The 19,112-nt window shown below is 45.5% G+C and overlaps 1 protein-coding gene across 2 annotated transcripts; it reads left to right on the top strand.

Annotated features, from left to right (window-relative positions):
- Positions 1–1,161: 1,161 nt before the first annotated feature.
- LOC4352509 (lipoxygenase 2.2, chloroplastic) lies at positions 1,162–18,435 on the top strand. 2 transcript variants are annotated; one of them, XR_010738493.1, is made up of 6 exons: positions 1,162–1,576; positions 2,728–2,999; positions 3,387–3,999; positions 4,506–4,773; positions 16,101–16,165; positions 16,249–16,373. XR_010738493.1 is itself a non-coding variant. In XM_015763380.3 (5 exons), the coding sequence occupies exons 1-5, from the start codon at positions 4,707–4,709 to the stop codon at positions 18,150–18,152; spliced, it is 1,470 nt and encodes a 489-aa protein (XP_015618866.3). In that variant the 5' UTR covers positions 4,692–4,706; the 3' UTR covers positions 18,153–18,435. The 2 variants fall into 2 exon arrangements, 1 of the variants encoding a protein (XP_015618866.3); XM_015763380.3 differs by lacking the exons at positions 1,162–1,576; positions 2,728–2,999; positions 3,387–3,999 and adding exons at positions 16,799–17,065; positions 17,384–18,435 and having other exon boundaries at positions 4,692–4,773; positions 16,265–16,566.
- Positions 18,436–19,112: the final 677 nt, after the last annotated feature.

The following is a 19,112-nucleotide window of genomic DNA, read 5'->3' on the forward strand; positions in this document are numbered from 1 at the left end:
AAGACCAAGTATCACAAAGCTGTTATTGTATTATTGGAGTTTTCACAAAACTACAATTTTTATAGTTTAAATCCATGGCACTATTTTTTATGTTAGAGTTATCATATCTTACTATAAAGTTATAACCCGCTAATGCTAAAGCTCAACATGCAAACATGCTACCTCATCATCTACTAGTAATAATTACATGCAAAACTTATGCAAGCATGCAACATCATCTATAATTCATTGAATTCTACAAATCAACATCCAATCATCTTCCTTCATATTATTTTTCACAATATTTTTAATATTTATATATCCATCATTTTTATAATAACATATATTCATCCATATAATCAAAGTGCGGGATATCATATTTCATTCATCTACAATCTCATACAGAGTCTACTAAATGTATTTCTCTCTAAACATAGTTTGATAAATCAGTTTTATTTGTTGTTAATAACTAATATAATTTTTACTTTTAGCTTGATTATTAAAAATATTAAAAGTTACTTAGGAATTTCGGCGACAAAGCGCGGGGAATCACCTAGTAAATGTTATAGTCTTGTACTTGGTGAAAAACCTATAACTTTGCAACACTTTAATTTATTACTAAATCTGTTTTATGATATATATATATATATATATATATATATATATATATATATATATATATATATATATATATATATATATATATATATATATATATATATATATATATATACACACACACACACATATACATATACATACATATACACATACATATATATACACATACATATATACATACATATATATATACATATATGTATGTATGTATGTATGTATGTATGTATGGTTCTATGATAAATTTGGTTATAAATCTATGGTTTTATGAAAAAACATCTTTAGTTTTGTAAAATTTACTCGTTATTTTTGTTTGCTATGTCTTTTTTTTCTCTTCGGCGTGAATGACCTTATTGTACTCTCATTTATCTATATAACACGTGTCCACAATCCAGCCACAATTTTTTTTTAAAAAAAAAGTAGAAACATTTTGTGTAACATAGACCAAGCATCGCAGGTGTTCCCACATGTAGCATGTGCAGAGTTACATGCATGTACTGTGGTACGTTCCCTAGTCCGTCGTCCCTATAAATTGACATCCTGAGCATATGATCTTTCAAACATCTCTACCCTTCTTTACCTACTTTCATACGTTTGAAAGTGGAAGTAACACACACTAGCTACTTAGCCATAATGCTTATGGCCACACAGCCTCTAGGGCCAGTGCTATCCCCTAGCCATGGCGGCCCTTCTTCCTTCTCCAGCTCGGTCTCGCTAGGAGGCCAGTGGGCGCCTCGCCGCCCCGCTGTCTCCTCCAAAGTAAGCTGCACCCGCATCGGCTTGTCCGAGGTCGATAATAGAAAAGTAGTAGGCCATATAGACGTCGATGAAGAAGAACAGACCATGCAGGTACAGGGCATAACCACGGTGACGGCCACTGTGGCGGTGCGCTTGAAAGAGGGGATATCCACTCCCGAGAAGGTGGCCAACATGGTTAACCGAAACTGGCTTTTCCTTGATTTCTTTAGCTCGAGTACAGGTAAGAAACTCCCTATAGAGTACTCCATTTAGGAAAAGTCTAAATTATCCCCTAAACTATCACAGTCATTTGAATTACCCACCTAAATTCAAATACCAGACATTTTGTTCCCTCAACTATTCAAATCGAACAAATTATTATTGACTTTGATCTGCCGCACTTTTTAGTTTTACAAAAGTTTTACCTTGGGTATTATGGTCATGAAGTTTTACAAAACCACACTTTGATCATTTTGATCTACCATGCTTTTAGTTATACAATCACATCTCAAATTTATAAGTTCATCACATAAATGTTACATCTATGTAAGTATAGCTTTTAAAAATTTTGATATATAGCTAGGAGTGTATTAAATTGGTTAACGACATAGTTTTGTGAAACTTTAGGACCATAATACCTAGGGTTATATCTCACGTGTCAAAATTCCTATGATTTTCAGTAACTTGAACAATAATAGATACTACCTCCATCCTAAAATATAAGCATTTTTGAACTTCGACACAGTCTTCAATATACTACTTTGACCAATAATATTTTCAAAAATAAGTTAATTTAAATAAATGGAGTAGAATATTATGATAGTTTGTTTAGGGATAAATATAGTAACATCATTCTATCAATCTTTTTTTTTATTTTTTTTCACTATAAATAGTTAAAGTTAAAAATATTTGGTTTGTCACTATTTAAAAATGCTTATATTCTAAGGAGGACATATCCGGTGAAAATGAGCTAAGTGTTGAAAACTCGTGAAAATTATACCTAAAAGTTTCGTAAATTTATGAAAAAAATACTAGACATAGGTGTAGATATAAAATACATTCTCACCAAATCTCAACTCCAAACTCAAGTTCGTTTATGAGAAACAAAAAAGACAAATTTTAGGTGAATAGTGTCATGTTACTATTTACCTGAAATTTGTCTTTTTTGTTACTCCTAAACGAAGTTGAGTTTGAACTTGAGACTTGGTTAGAATGTATTTCATATCTACACCTATCTCTAAGTATTTTTTTCATGAATTTACAAAACTTTTAGGTATGATATTCATGAGTTTTTAACACTTAGCTCATTTTCACCGGATATGTCCCCTATTCTAGGACGGATGGAGGACGGTTTTATGAAATTTACTCGTATTTTTATCGATCTGCATGTAGAGAGGCACACGGAGCCCCAACCAGCAAAATACCTGCGCATGGACGACGTCACCGGCTCCTTCATATATGAGTCTAGCTTCGGCGTTCGATCATCATTCGGCGCCATCGGTGCCGTCGATGTCGTCAACCGCTTCAACACCGAGGTGTATATCTCGGACATCGAGGTCCACCTCCATGGCGGCCACCATCACTCGAGCGCCGTCACCTTCCAATGCAACTCGTGGATCGCCTGCAACAACCCCGACGATCGCCGCTTCTTCTTCCCTCTCAAGGCAACTTATTCCCTTCCCTATCGCCACCATCGATCAATCGGCTGCAAATTAGTCACACTGATTATTGTGATTGAGATTCTAATCGTCCAAGTGGAAACCCGTTTATTGCATATCAATTAAATAGTTTTAAAATTATTAATAACTGGTTAATTTGTAAGTATCACTTCAAAATATGTAACTTTAAATTCAGCTTTATTTTTTTATAATTAATTATAAAAATTGAATTTAAGCTAGCACATTTATAAAGTAATATATAAATGCATATATTGTTAGGTTTTTTTTAGAAAAATATAACTATTTAGTTAACATACGATAAACGAGGGGATGTCTGCTCGAGTAATTAAAACAGTTTCCTCATTGCTTTCATCTACATATGCGATATTGCAGTCGTCATACCTCCCGTCTCAGACGCCCAGGGGAGTGAAGAATCTGCGCAAGGAAGAGCTCAAGGCCATCCGCGGCAATGGCCGCGGCGAGCGCAAGGAGTGGGAGCGCGTCTACGACTACGATGTCTACAACGACCTCGGCGACCCCGACAATGACCCGGCCACTCGTCGGCCGGTGCTCGGCGGCCGTGAGCGCCCCTACCCACGCCGCTGCCGCACGGGCCGCCACCGCTGCAGGGCGGACCCGTCGTCGGAGTCGCCGCCGGCCACCGCCGACGGGATCTACGTGCCACGCGACGAGGCGTTCACGGAGCGGAGGGCCGGCGCGTTCGCCACCAAGAGGGCGCTGTCGATGCTGTCGGCGTTCACCACGGCGCGGAGGGTGTCCGGCGACCGGCGGCGGAGCTTCCCGTCGCTGGCGGCGATCGACGCGCTGTACGAGGACGGGTACAAGAACCGGCCGCCGTCGTCGCAGCCGGAGGCGGTCGACGTCGACGGCTACCTCGCCGGCATGGTCCAGAGGCAGGTGAAGCTGTTGCTCAAGGGCGAGGAGGAGGAGTTCAAGGAGGAGCTACGCAAATTGTTCAAGTTCCAAACGCCCGAGATTCACGACAGTACGCAACAGAGATCTTATTCAAAAAAAATTATGAAAATATGAAGAAATATAAGTCTTTCTAAAATTACATTTTTATTGATAAAACAATTCACAACAATATCAGCTATAATTACATATTTCAAAAAAAATAGTTTGTGGATTATATTAAATGTATATGATCAAAACTCAATGGTGTCAAATACTCCCTCTGTACTAAAATATATGCTATCGTTAACATTTTTTCATATCGTTTAACTATTCATGTTATTGAAAGAATAATATAAATATCATGTATTTTGTTGTGACTTATTTTATTATCGAAGAAAACTATAATCTCAATTTATACTTTTACATATGCCTACTGAATTTTTAAATAAAATAAATGGTAAAATGTTACAAAAATCAACGACGACATATAATTTTTTTTGTCCATTTTGGAACAGATGTAGTATTAAAAAGCGAAGATACCACTAATTCTATAATGAAGTACAACGGTCCGACCAGACTTATTATGTGAAATTGCAGAGGACAAGCTTGCATGGTTGAGAGACGAGGAGTTCGCGCGGAAAACGCTGGCAGGGATGAACCCTCTCAGCATCCAACTTGTCAGGGACACGGCACGTTCCTCATCCTGTCGATCGTTAATTCATTGACTAATTGTCTTTTTTTAATCCAAATCGATTAGTAATATTCAATTTCCTCATCAAATAATTGCTCAACACCAACATGAAACGTATGTACGTGCAGGAGTTCCCTATATTCAGCAAGCTGGACGAGGAAACCTACGGCCCAGGTGTCGAAACTAGATTTCGGCAATAATAAAAGGGGGTGGCTATCAAGCTAGAAAAGTGTATGGGTTTGGAGACAAAAGATTTATACAGGTTCAGGCCTTCTTATTCAAGAAGTAATACCCTACTCCTGTCCGGGGATGAATCCGCCGAGTGTATTATTGATTGTATGATTTAGAGAAAATCAACATCTGCCCCTAGAGGCACCCGGACCCCCCTTATATACGGGGAGGAGTCCGTGTTACAAAAGATATCTATATCCCTAACGGAATATGTAGATACAGATTAAATACAGCCGTAACCGACTAAGTCTCAAGGTGTTTCCTTGATGTACAAGTTAAGAAACAAACCCGAAATACAAATAAGATATTCTATCTATATTCGGTATCCTATATTCAGTCCAAATATCATCGCCGTGTAGATATGGGATATCCATAATCTCCACAGTAGCCCCCGAGACCTTTGCAGTCAACCATCAGAGCCTTCTCAAAGATAATAATCCGAGTGCTTCAAACTTTTCATGCCAAGGCCTGCCGAGTAGCGAAGACGAAGACTGTAAAGGGCGAAAAGATAAAGAATATGGTGCATCGAATAGATGCACCTAATTAGGTGTAGCCCCCAACTATGTGATTAGTTAACAAACTAAACATATAGTTGAAAACAAAATAATAGCACAATCGTGCATCATATGACAAAAGCATATGCGACGCCTAAAGAGGCATTCTAGCCGACTGCTTTTTAGCCATAATAAAAGAAATCCGAGTGGTTAACACTCTAAAAGGTTCACGAATGAACACACTTGACAGGCATCCGAATATAAAACTCTAAAGATTACCCACCAAATATCATAAAAATTATGGTAATGAATAAGTCTAATAGCCTAGGCTATGACTATTCACCATAATGAAAACAAGCATATAACATACCAAGGAAATGACTATGGTAAAAACAAGTCATTCCAAGTTAACCCAGACAGCTTTTGTAGCCTAAGAAAGCTTACAAAAACAGCATAACACCTTTCTGTCGGGCACCTTTTAATTTGCATTGCAATAATTCCAAAGAATTATATGACCGCATAAAAAAGGATTTTATCAGCATTGGGCAACACTATTGTGCGCATAAATTGCCAAAGCAAAAAAATATGCCTAAGTCCCTAAGGAACACAATGGGCCACGCTGTTAAAAGTATTGGGCTGAGGTACTGTTCAGGCCTAAGCCCATTTGCACCTCCGATACCCTTAACAAGAAGTCCCGAGATCCAAGCGACACTTCGTCTTCCCCGCCGGAACTATCGCCATTTTCCCCACTCCTTGCTGCAGTACAGAGCTGCGCCGGCAAACTAGGGTTCACCATTCCACTCAAATCCACCTTCAAAAAGTTCATCAAAATCCTTCCCGTGATCCACCGCCTCAATTCCTCACCTCTCCCAAGCCATCCCTCGAATCAAATCAGCACATTCGGGTAAAATCAATGGCGGAAGAGAAAGAAAGCTTTGAAGGCCAATGGGCGCCATCCGACGTAACGGAAGAAAACCTGAAGGAGATGGTGGCGCACGGCGTTCTCCCTGCCAAGGAGATCATCGGGTGGCGGCCAGCGTGCGGTGAGATTTTTCCGACCCCCGATACACACGAGATTGTGGTCTTCTCTCATTTCTTCTATGGCGGCTTCGCTCTTCCGACCTCAAAATTTTTCCGCGGGATATTAAACTTCTATGGAATCAGCTTGCATCACCTAAACCCAAATTCCATAGTCCATATCGCCAATTTCATCCATGTTTGTGAAGCCTTCTTGGGAATTAAACCCCACTTCGCTCTGTTCCGCCGAATCTTTTTCCTCAAGCCCCAACCGAACAAGAATAAGCCATGTGTAGTCGGAGGGGCAGGATTTCAGTTGAGGGTAACTCTGAGTCAGAAGTATTTCTCTATGCCCTTCAAGACCTCAAACAAAGGGTGGCATGCGAACTGGTTTTATGTTCAGAATCCTGAGACTGCTCTTCCCGAGTACTCTTGTCTTCCTCCGGTGTACCAAGATACTTGGAACTCTCTTCCAATCGGAGATGAAGCTGCTCAAGCCTTGGAATTGATGGACCGCATGCTAAAACTCAAAGAACAAGGCTTGCAAGGAGAGCAGATTACTCGGCATTTCATCAAATGCCGATTGGCACCAATTAAAGAAAGATCCCGTACAGCATTCGAGTTCGACGGCAAGCATGATCCCAATCGTGAAGAACCAGACCCTCTGGACTTTAAAATCATGAAGGAGAGAATGTATAAAATTTTCTCAAATGCTATTGTCGTCAGCTACTCACATCAGCTGCCAGTTGTGCCATATAATGCATTCAATCCGCCTCCGCAGGTATGCATCTGAAATCTTCAATCTATGACCAAAACATTATCTTGTCTTCATGTTGAATTAATTAACCGTGGAAGCATCTCATTTAGGAATATGCGTTGATGAAATCTGATCCCCCAATCACTCAGCGCCGGTCGCCTCGTCAGCACACCGTTCAGGGAGGTGGAGGGCCAAAAATCAGACCAGATCCGCAACCTCAAACCTCCAATCCAACTGGACAGACAGGTTCTCGCAAGAGAAAACTGGTGCTCGACAACGATGAAGGCGACGACGATAAATCTGGGGACAAGGGCTCGCCTAATAAATTCCCAAAGCGTACCATGCCCAAGAAAAAACTGGCTGGCCGCCAAATTCCAAAGATTAGAACATCTTCCAGGTATAAACCTCTCGGTACCATCTCCCTTTGACATACTTCTCTCATAGAAATTACGCTGAATGTTGAAAGGGCACTGTGCAGGAAACCATCCGACATAGATCCAACTGGAAAAGATCCTGATCCGGCTGTGACAGAGCCAAATTTATCCAAAGACGCTGAGCCGACTGCCGAAAACCAGCCGACTGCCGAAAGCCAGCCGACTGCCGAAAGCCAGCCGACTGGCGCCCATGCTTCGGATGACAAGGCCGATCCGAGTGACTAGCCGCCGACTGGAAACCAGTCGGAAGCAACTGAAACTGCAACAACCCAAGAACCCCCGACTGGAAACCAGTCGGATGTGGGTCTAAACCAAGAGATTCCTGAAGCTGAAGCGCAGACAACTTCTCAAGGACCAGAAGTTGGTAACGTCTCGGTGATTGGGTCTCCGGAAAAAGAGCAAGGATCACCTCACGCTCAGCTAGGCACATCTTCAGGTAACCCATCTTCTCAAGTGATGCCGTTCTGAATAACTCCAACTTGTTCGCCTAATGTTTTGGGAATACATCAGGTCCACTAGGCGGTGACGAAGAAGAAATTCTCCGCATAAAGGCAGCTGATGACTCTCGTCCTCCTATCTTACTCAAATGGTGGGACGAGAACTCTCAAGTTTCTGGCATTGTCATAAATCGCCAAAAAGAAGATGAGGAAGTGTGCCAGCTGAAGAAAGTACTTGGAGAAGCTACTCGCATTGTGAATGTAAGTCTTCTAGGTGACTGCCTTTGATGACTTTATTGTCTCGTTAGCAAAACTAATCCATGAACCACCGTGTAGAGGATCCATCTTCGCAATGAGGCCAAGACCACAACCTTAGAAAAGCTGGTTCCTCATTTGGGAACTCTTGAAGCCGTTAGGAGCCAGCTACACGAGGCCAAGGAGCATGCCAAGAAAACGGAGAAGGAATTAAGGGAGCGAATTGCTCAGCTCCAGGATTCAAACTTCGAGCTGAGTGGTTCATCAAAAGGTAATCTTCCAGATCTGTTCCATTGATTTATGCTGTCATAACTGCATCCTCAAATATTTGGATTTCAAACAGCGCAAGCCACCAGAATGGCTCAGATGGAGAAGCAAATTGAAGCCTTGAAAAGAGACAAGGTAGAACTGGCTACGGAAAGGGACTCAGCCTTGAAGGAGGTTGAAGGTACTGCCAGCTGACAATTTGAACTTTCCTCTCTTTAATGCAGCAGATTCTTATTATAAATGTGTTTTGTAGACCGTAAAATCAAATCTCAAGCTCAGTTTGATGTCCTGGTTGGTAAGATCAAGAAGCTTGAAGGAGCAAGAGACGAAGTCGCCAATGTCGCTACACCACTTGTCCAAGCTATGTTCCTTAATAACAGTGGTCCGAGTGCACTTGACGCAACCGAAATCTTTGACAAGCTGAGAGTTGCACCGGATGTATACTTCAAGAATATCAAGAAAGCTGGAAGTATGGGAGCTAGCATGGCATTGGCGATGACCAAATCCTTGTACCCGAGGATTGAAATCGACACCATTGATGGATTTGCAGACGGGACAAGCGAAGAAGTTGCTCTTGATCTTATCAGCAATGCTCAAAATGCGGCTGACAAGATTGCAAGTGATGTTGTAGATCAATTCCGCAACAACGACCTTCAGCCGAGCAACAATAACTCTGATGATGAAAGGACTGATTCTGACTGAGTATAAATGTAGCAAATGGAGGCTCAATTTGTACAATACTGGTGTATTTATGCTGTGCTTGATAACTCTAGCCAAGTCTTTGATTTCTTAAAAGCTTTTATCAAGCTCTGTTGAGCCTAAAACCCAAAGAAGCTATTAAAAACTTTCAGTCCTCGCAAACTAAGTAGAAAAATCGAACAAGGCAATGATAAACCAAGTAAGCAAATTGAATTGATAAAAAATCACACTCTATTATTATGATGATAGCCCCCGACTGACAACTTCGAGGAGAAAACTTGATGTTGACAGTCAAGATAGGGAAGTACAATGATAAGCCTAAGCATAGAAACGACGAAGATGTTCAATGTTCCAAGAGTTGTCGACGAGAGTACCGTCTTCGCGCTTGAGTCGATAGGAACCTGGCCGGGTGACTTCAGAGATGATAAATGGCCCCTCCCATAGAGGAGATAACTTGTGCCGATCCCGGGTAGTTTGAATTTTCCGCAAAACCAGGTCGCCAACTAAAAAGGCACGGGATCGAACATTGCGATTATGGTAACGCCGCAACCCTTGTAAGTATCGAGCCGACCGAATCAAAGCTGCTTCGCGGACTTCTTCCAATCGGTGCAAGTCATCCACTCGGTCCTCTTCGTAGCGTTCTTCACGGAAATTTTGAAAGCGCAAAGATTCAAATTCAACTTCACTCGGCAACATTGCTTCTGCCCCATAGACAAGGAAAAAAGGTGACTGGCCTGTGGCCCGACTGGGTGTAGTTCGCAAAGACCAAAGTACCGATGGCAGCTGTTGCACCCATTTGCCGGCATAGGGTTTTAGCCGGTCAAAGACACGCGCTTTAATCCCTTGAAGTATCATGCCATTGGCTCGCTCCACCTGTCCATTGCTCATGGGGTGTGCCACTGAGGCGTAGCAAATCTTAATTCCAAAGTTCTCACAAAAGTCTTTAAAAACTCCGCCAGTGAATTGTGTGCCATTATCAGTGATGATCCGATTGGGCACTCCAAATCTATGCACAATGTTGATGAAGAAGTCTCGAGCATTATCTGCTGTGATTGTGACAACCGGTTTAGCTTCAATCCACTTGGAAAATTTATCAATGGCCACAAAGAGATGCGTGTAACCGCCGACTGCCTTTTTAAACGGGCCAACCATGTCGAGCCCCCAAACCGCAAACGGCCAAGACAGCGGGATAGTTTGCAACTCTTGAGCTGGTAAGTGAATTTGTCTGGCGAAAAATTGGCAACCTTCGCACGTGCGCACAATTTTGTCGGCGTCGGACACTGCAGTAGGCCAAAAGAAACCCTGCCGGTAAGCTTTGCCGACAATGGTGCGTGCAGCAGCATGGTTTCCGTATATCCCAGAATGTATGTCTTTCAGCAATTGTCTCCCTTCCTCTAAAGATACGCAGCGTTGCAGAATTCCCGAAGGGCTTTTCTTGTATAACTCAGCTTCATGCATAACATAAAGTTTGCTCCGCCTTGAAATCCGCTCGGCTTCATCTTTGTCTTGAGGGAGTTCTTGAGAAGTCAAAAATCGTATGAGGGGCTCTCGCCAGTCGGTTTCAACCATAGCTACGTCATGAATGCCCGCAGCTTCAGTAGTATCTTTGTGAGGTACCGTCGGCGTATAAAGGTGTTCGACGAAAACATCAGAGGGCGCCACCTCGCGCTTGGATCCAAAGTTGGCAAGTCTGTCGGCGGCTTCATTATTGTGTCGAAGAACGTGACTGAGCTCGAGTCCATCGAACTTGTCTTCCAATTTGCGTACCTCTTGTCGATATGCCATCATATTGTCGTCGAGGCAGGACCACTCTTTCATAACCTGGTTGACAACCAGCTGTGAATCGCCTCGGACTATTAGACGCTTTATCCCTAGGGAAATTGCAATCCGCAGTCCATGAAGGAGGGCCTCATACTCGGCAACGTTGTGGGATGCCGAAAAATGTATCCAAAGCACATAGCTTAATCTTTCTCCAGTTGGGGAAATCAAAACCACTCCTGCTCCAGTGCCCGAAAGTCGTTTTGATCCGTCAAAATGCATGGTCCAGTGCTCCATCTTCTCCGCAGGGGTATCCTCCTGGCACTCAGTCCACTCGGCGACAAAATCAGCTAACGCTTGGGACTTGATTGAAATTCGAGGCTTGAATGATATGTCCAAAGACATCAACTCCAAAGCCCACTTAGCAATCCGTCCGTTTGCTTCGCGGTTGTGCAATATATCACCGAGCGGAAATGATGTGACCACCGTTACCGAGTGACCTTGAAAGTAGTGAGATAGCTTCCTGGTAGTAATTAGAATACCATATAACAGCTTCTGAACCTGAGGGTACCTCGTTTTGGAGTCGGCTAGGACTTCGCTAACAAAGTAAATCGGTCGCTGGACTTTCTGGACATGGCCTTCCTCCTCGCGCTCAACGACCAAGACCGTGCTCACAACCTGGGAGGTGGCTGATACATACAGCAACAACGGCTCCTGCGGATGTGGTGAAGCTAAGACTGGTGGCTCGGTGAGGAGTTTCTTGAAATCTTCAAAGGCTTTCTGTGCTTCGGGTCCCCACTGGAAATCATCTGTTTTCTTCAGTAGCTTAAAGAAGGGCATCCCCCGCTCGCCAAGTCTTGAAACAAATCGGCTGAGCGCCGCCATGCATCCAGTCAGCTTCTGAACATCTTTCTGGGTACTTGGCGGTTTCATGTTGAGGATAGCAGTAACTTTCTCCGGGTTGGCTTGGATGCCCCTATGAGACACCATAAAGCCAAGCAGCTTCCCTGACGGTACTCCGAAGGTGCACTTTTCAGGGTTCAATTTCATCCTGAAAGCACGGATGCTCGCAAAGGTTTCTTCTAGATCCGAGATCAAATCATCCTTTTGCTTGGTCTTGACGACTACATCATCCACATAGGCTTCAACGTTGCGGCCGATCTGCGTTGAGAAGCATCTTTGGATCATACGTTGATAAGTTGCTCCTGCGTTTTTTAGTCCGAACGGCATGGTGACGTAGCAGTATGCCCCAAAAGGCGTGATGAATGAAGTCTTCAAGCAGTCGGATTCCTTCAGTCGGATCTGATGATACCCCGAGTAGCAATCCAAAAAACTGAGAAGCTCACAGCCGGCGGTCGAGTCGACTACCTGGTCAATGCGAGGCAACCCAAAAGGATCTTTAGGGCAGTATTTGTTGAGGTCAGTATAATCAACACACATGCGCCATTGCCCTGTTTTCTTCCGAACTAGAACCGGGTTTGCCAGCCAGTCGGGATGAAGGACTTCTTTGATGAAGCCTGCTGCTAACAGCTTGGTTAATTCCTCCTTGATCGCGTCCTTCCTGTCTTGTGCGAATCGGCGGAGTCGTTGTTTGATAGGCTTGGCATCTTCTTTGACATGTAAGGAGTGCTCAATCACCTCTCTAGGAATACCGGGCATATCAGATGGTTTCCACGCAAAGATATCTTTATTGTTCTGAAGAAAGGTGATGAGCGCGCTTTCCTATTTACAATCTAACTCGGCGCCTATTACAGCAGTTTTAGTAGGATCAGAGGGATCTAGGGGAATCGTCTTAGTCTTGGCTTCGCTTTCTCCGCTCTTTGAAATCTTGGTAGCGGGCACTTCTCCTTCGCTCGCCGTGGCTGCAGCCAGTCGGATATCCTCTCGGGCAGACGCCATCTCGCGAGTTTGGGCCATGTCGCAACTCTCCTTGTCGCATGTGACGGCTTGCTTGATGTCGCTCCGTAGGGATAGGACTCCTCGGGGACCAGGCATCTTCATCATCATGTAAGTGTAGTGCGGGACGGCCATGAACTTGGCTAACGCCGGGCGTCCGAGTATGGCATGGTATGCTGTCTCGAAATCGGCGACTTCAAAGCTGATGTTCTCTGTGCGGAAGTTTTCCCGAGTGCCAAAAGTGACTGGGAGGGTGATCTGGCCGAGTGGAGTTGCGGATAATCCTGGAATTACTCCGTGAAAAGGCGCATTGCTTGGTTTTAGCTCGGAGCGAGGAATCTGCATATCATCCAAGGTCTTGGCGAAGAGGATATTGAGTGCACTGCCACCGTCGATGAGGGTTCTGCGAAGCTTGACATTACGGACCACTGGGTCTAGTACCAGGGGGTACCGCCCCGGGTGGACCACTCGGTCAGGATGATCCGAGCGGTCAAACTTGATTGCAATCTCTGACCATCGAAGATACTGGGGCGTGTCGGGCTGAACAGCATTGATCTCCCGTTCAGTCAACTTCTGCTTCCGTTTAGACTCATAAGCCAGGGGGTCGCCGAAGATATGGTTGAGCTCCTTGCGGTGATCTTGAAAACCTGCCGGGGTGTCGCCGTCGTCCTTCTTCCTCGACGTGCTTTGTTCTTCGTCAGAGTTCTTCCGTGCAGTCTTGGTGTATTGATCCGCGAATTGCTTGTAGACGAAACAATCTTTGGCCACGTGGTTGGAGTTAGGATGGTGCGGGCATTGGGAGTTCATGATCTTGTCGAACGTGTTGACGCGCGAACGCTGTCGAGAAGAGTGACTGGCGGTTGCAACAAGTTCCGCAGGCTTACGCTTGCGGTCCTTATGATTGTTACTTCCACCTCCTCCCGTAGCCGGCGTACCCTTGTTTTGCTTCCAACTGGGACCCGACTGCTTTGATGCGGTGACGGCGTCTTCAGCTTTGGCGTACTCGTTGGCTTTTTCAAACATAAGCTTGACTGTCCTAGGGGGCTTACGCCCGAACTTGCCGACCAATTCTTCGTGGCGAATCCCTTTGGTGAATGCGGCGATGATGACGTCATCGGTGATGTCGGAGATCTTGTTACGTTGTTCAGAAAATCGCCGGATGTAATCTCGAAGGGATTCTCCGGACTTCTGAATAACGTTGTAGAGGTCGTATTGTGTGCCGGGACGCTCAAAGGTGCCTTGGAAGTTGGCGATGAAGTGGTCGCGTAATTCAGCCCAGGATCCAATTGTACCACGGGGCAATCCATGGAGCCAAGATCGGGCGGAATCCGCTAAAGCCACTGGTAAATAATTCGCCATGGCCTTGCTGTCTCCTCCTGCTGCGCGGATTGCGAGACCGTAGACGGTAAGCCACGATTCTGGGTTAGTGGTACCGTCATACTTCTCTATTCCAGTCGGTTTGAAGCCGGCTGGCCAATCCACTCGACGCAGGTCGTCGGTGAAGGCTGCTACTCCGTCAAGGTCGTCGTCGTGGCGGTCTGGCGAATGATGATGGCCTCGAGCCGCTCGGCGCTGTATGATTGTGTCGCGAAGATCGACGGGGCGGCGACGAGGTGGTGAGCGAGGCCGTTCCACTCGGCGCTCCCTATGAAGGTCGGGAGGTGAGTGAACAGACCGCTCGTCGTGACCCCTGCTCCTGCGGTTGGATCCTGCGCCGGTGATGCTGAGGCTTGGATGACGGTAGTCATGAGATCGGAAGTGGGGGACTCGGCTGCCAGTCGGCGTGTGGACGCTTTCGGAGTTAACTGGGACTGAAGCCGCAATCATGGTCTTCGTCTGGTTCAAGATGTTGACGACGTGGTCGGATTGATTGAGCTCGTTTTGGTTGAGGAGGGTGTCGAGAAGGGTGATCGCGGCAACCGCATTCTGTTGAGGGGTGCGGAAAACCGGTGTCCCTTCGACATCTTGTTGGCCGATGAGATCACGCGCTCGGCGCCCTGCTTCCAAAGCTCGCTGACGTCGATCCTCAGCCTCCTTCGCGGTCCGCTCACGGTCCTGCTGCTCACACCGTAGCCGTTCTTGTTCTTGTGCTTGATGCTCCTCCTCCAGTTGGCGACGTTCTTCGGTCTCCCGGGCTTGGCGTTGCTCCTCCGTCTCATTATTGGCCATGAAAACGCCAAAGTAGAGAGGGGTGTAGTTGTCATCTAGGCTTCCGTCGAAGTCGTCGAAGTCGTCGAAGTCGTTGTAGCGAGAACTAAATTCGTCGTACTCCACGATGTCAGTAGGACGTGAGTCGACGGTGGGAGAGCTGTTGTAGTCATCCAGCTGATCCGTCGAAACCGTGCCGAGTGGTTGGAGGATGACGCCGACTTCCCTGAAGCTAGGCGAAATCGGTGTTGAAGCCGACTTCCGCCTAGGCCTACGGGATGAAGACGCTGTCGTGGTGGAGACGGCCGCTAAATCGTCGGGGAGCTTCATCAGGACTGGTGGGTAAGCCCCATCATCTTGATCTGGTGTCGTTGGAGAAGATGCGATCTCGGCCGAGTGGTTTGAAGCCGACTCGGTTGAGATGGTCTTGAAGTAGCTTTCAGCCGCGTTCGGGAATCCAAACGGGACCGAAATCCGGTTCTCTCCCGACTGGTCTGATTCCGAGTCGAGGAGAGAAATCTTGCCGAAGTTGTTGGTGACGAAGTCGAGGCTGCCGAACCGAAACGTCTGCCCGGGCGGGAAGACGAGGTCGTCGATGCCGGAGACGAAACCCATTGCACTGATCGGCGAAAAGCTTGACGCTACCCCTACCTGGCGCGCCAACTGTCGAAACTAGATTTCGGCAATAATAAAAGGGGGTGGCTATCAAGCTAGAAAAGTATATGGGTTTGGAGACAAAAGATTTATACAGGTTCAGGCCTTCTTATTCAAGAAGTAATACCCTACTCCTGTCCGGGGATGAATCCGCCGAGTGTATTATTGATTGTATGATTTAGAGAAAATCAACATCTGCCCCTAGAGGCACCCGGACCCCCCTTATATACGGGGAGGAGTCCGTGTTACAAAAGATATCTATATCCCTAACGGAATATGTAGATACAGATTAAATACAGCCGTAACCGACTAAGTCTCAAGGTGTTTCCTTGATGTACAAGTTAAGAAACAAACCCGAAATACAAATAAGATATTCTATCTATATTCGGTATCCTATATTCAGTCCAAATATCATCGCCGTGTAGATATGGGATATCCATAATCTCCACACCAGGGGACTCCCTCATCACCAAAGAGCTGATTGAAGAGCAGATTAATGGGGTCATGACAGCAGAGGAGGTGAATTAAAAGGCACATAAAAAAAGAGAATATATATATATATATACACACATATATATATTTAACTTGCTTTTAAAAGATAGAGAATACACTGTACAGGCCGTGGAGAAGAAGAAGCTGTTCATGCTGGACTACCACGACGTGCTCCTGCCGTTCGTGCACGCGGTGCGCGAGCTGGACGACACCACGCTGTACGCCTCGCGGACGCTCTTCTTCCTGACGGAGGACGGCACGCTGAGGCCGATCGCCATCGAGCTGACGAGGCCCAAGTCCCCCAACACGCCGCAGTGGCGCCAGGTCTTCACGCCGGGCTCCAGCGTCGCGGCGTCCTGGCTGTGGCAGCTCGCCAAAACGCACGTCCTCGCCCACGACACCGGCTACCACCAGCTCGTCAGCCACTGGTAATTTACGAGAAATTTTACCGTCCTTGAGAGATACTAAGACGTATAAAAAATAAACTGCACGTTTTCCGTATCTTCTAGTACCAATGGTAACGGGAGATACCATATTTTACTTTAAAAACAAACTGTATACCTCCTTAAATACTGTAAAATCACTCTTAGTAGTTGACTATTAATTTCATCATCTGTTGATTGCACTTGCATTGCTGCGAATCATGTTTGGGTGTTACAGGCTGAGGACGCACTGCTGCGTGGAGCCGTACGTGATCGCGGCGAACCGGCGGCTGAGCCAGATGCACCCCATCTACCGGCTGCTGCACCCGCACTTCCGCTTCACCATGGAGATCAACGCCCAAGCGCGCGGGATGCTCATCAACGCCAATGGAATCATCGAGAGCGCCTTCGCGCCGGGGAAGCTCTGCATGGAGCTCAGCTCGGCGGTTTACGACAAGTTTTGGAGGTTCGACATGGAGGCTCTGCCCGCCGATCTCATCCGGAGGTAATATGTGTGTTAATCACGTACACCCGTTTCGTGCATGTTACAAATAGAATAGATTTGGTAAGATGTAAATATGTAATATATCGCTCTGTAAATATGTGTGTTCAAATTAAATGTACCTATACACAAGTAGTAACAAATATGGCTGTCAAAATTGCGTTCGATATTTGTTACTTTGTTAGCTACTTATATAAATTGATTTTAAAATTACATGTCTATAAGGTGATATATATATTATATGCACGAAACTATTGTATATCCACTCGAGTGACAAAAAATGTTTTTTCTTATATGATATATAATTTGTTTCAAATTCAGGGGAATGGCATTCCATGGGGAGGATGGCAAGCTGAAGCTAACGATAGAGGACTACCCGTATGCCAACGACGGCCTGCTCGTCTGGGACTCTATCAAGGAGTGGGTGTCAGACCATGTGAACCATTACTACCCGTCAGCGTCGGACATTTACTCTGATGAGGAGCTCCATGGTTGGTGGAACGAGGTGCAAACGAATGGCCACCCGGACAAGAAGGACGGATGGCCAGAGCTGGACTGCCATGGGAGCCTCATCAAGGTCCTGACCACCATTATTTGGGTCGCATCGGGGCACCACGCAGCGGTGAACTTCGGCCAGTACCCCTACGCCGGCTACTTCCCCAACCGTCCCACCATCGCGCGGCGAAACATGCCGACGGAGGAGGAGCACGGGTGCGAGGGCATGCAACCGACATTCGTTGAGGATCCTGTCAGGGTTTTGCTGGACACGTTCCCGTCGCAGTACCAGACTACCCTCATCTTGCCAGCGCTCAACCTGTTGTCGTCGCACTCGCCAAGCGAGGAGTACATGGGCACGCACACGGAGGCGGCGTGGATGGCAAACAGGGAGGTGAGGGCGGCGTTCGGGAGGTTCAACGAGAGGATGATGAGGATCGCGGAGACGATCGACCGCCGGAACAGGGATCCGGAGCGGAGGAACCGGTGGGGCCCTGGTGTGGTGCCATATGTGCTGCTAAAGCCGTGCTATGGTGACCCCAAGGACATGTCGTCGGTGATGGAGATGGGCATCCCCAACAGCATCTCCATTTGAGCTACATGTATGTGCCTATGAGCCATGCATGTACGTGTAGGGGTGGTAATAGTCAAGGCGCATGGGTTGTTTTACAATTCTACCTAGTTCTTAAAAATATTTTTTTAGTTCAAAATGAATAAAAGTTCAACCCACCCGGCCTATTTACACCCAGCTCTTAAATTTTATAGTCTAAAAAGTTGGGTCCTTTACCATCCCTACGTATGTATCTGGTGTGCTCTCATACTACAATCATGAAATGAAATAACCCGGCATCAACCTGTTGCTAGCTCTTTCCTGTAAATACATCAATTCCGGCTTTTATGTTGTGTGCAATCACCAAATTATACGTTGATCCCTTCATCCTAAAATATGACAACATCGCGATTAAAATTTGTCCAAGAATATAACCTCTCTAGTACCTACTCCCTCATCTCATCAATCAAAACAATCTCTCATTTAATTTCTTTCACATACTTTCTCATCTCAAGCTATCACAATCATTCCTCATTCAATTCCATCTTATTTCCTAATTAATCCCCATGAAAAACTTGAAAAATCATTATATTTTGGAATGGAACGGAAGGATCGGTAGATAATTATAGGGTAATGCTACGTGACAGTATCCTTTCGGACAGGGTGATACCTTATATGTATCGCCTAATACCTAGTAGGTATACCTCGAAGGTATCATCTCATCTGAATGGGGTATCAGCCGATACTTAACAGGTATTAGACGATACCTCTGAGGTATCATCCCGTCCGAACGGCATAGCATTTCCCTAATTATATACGTCAAAGAAAAGAGTAAAATATTTTTTTCCTTTTATGTCTTTTTTTTTATCATGGTGCATTTTTTATTATTCGACTATGAATGCAGTTAGTCCTGTTAAAACCAAGTTCAGTCCCAAAAAGGCCGACCAGGGCCTGGCATGACATATACACCAGGATCGGGCCTCTATTTCGTGACCTGAAAATGGC

Source organism: Oryza sativa, chromosome 12 (assembly GCF_034140825.1).
Source record: "Oryza sativa Japonica Group chromosome 12, ASM3414082v1".
In the NCBI taxonomy this organism is placed as follows: Eukaryota; Viridiplantae; Streptophyta; class Magnoliopsida; order Poales; family Poaceae; genus Oryza; species Oryza sativa.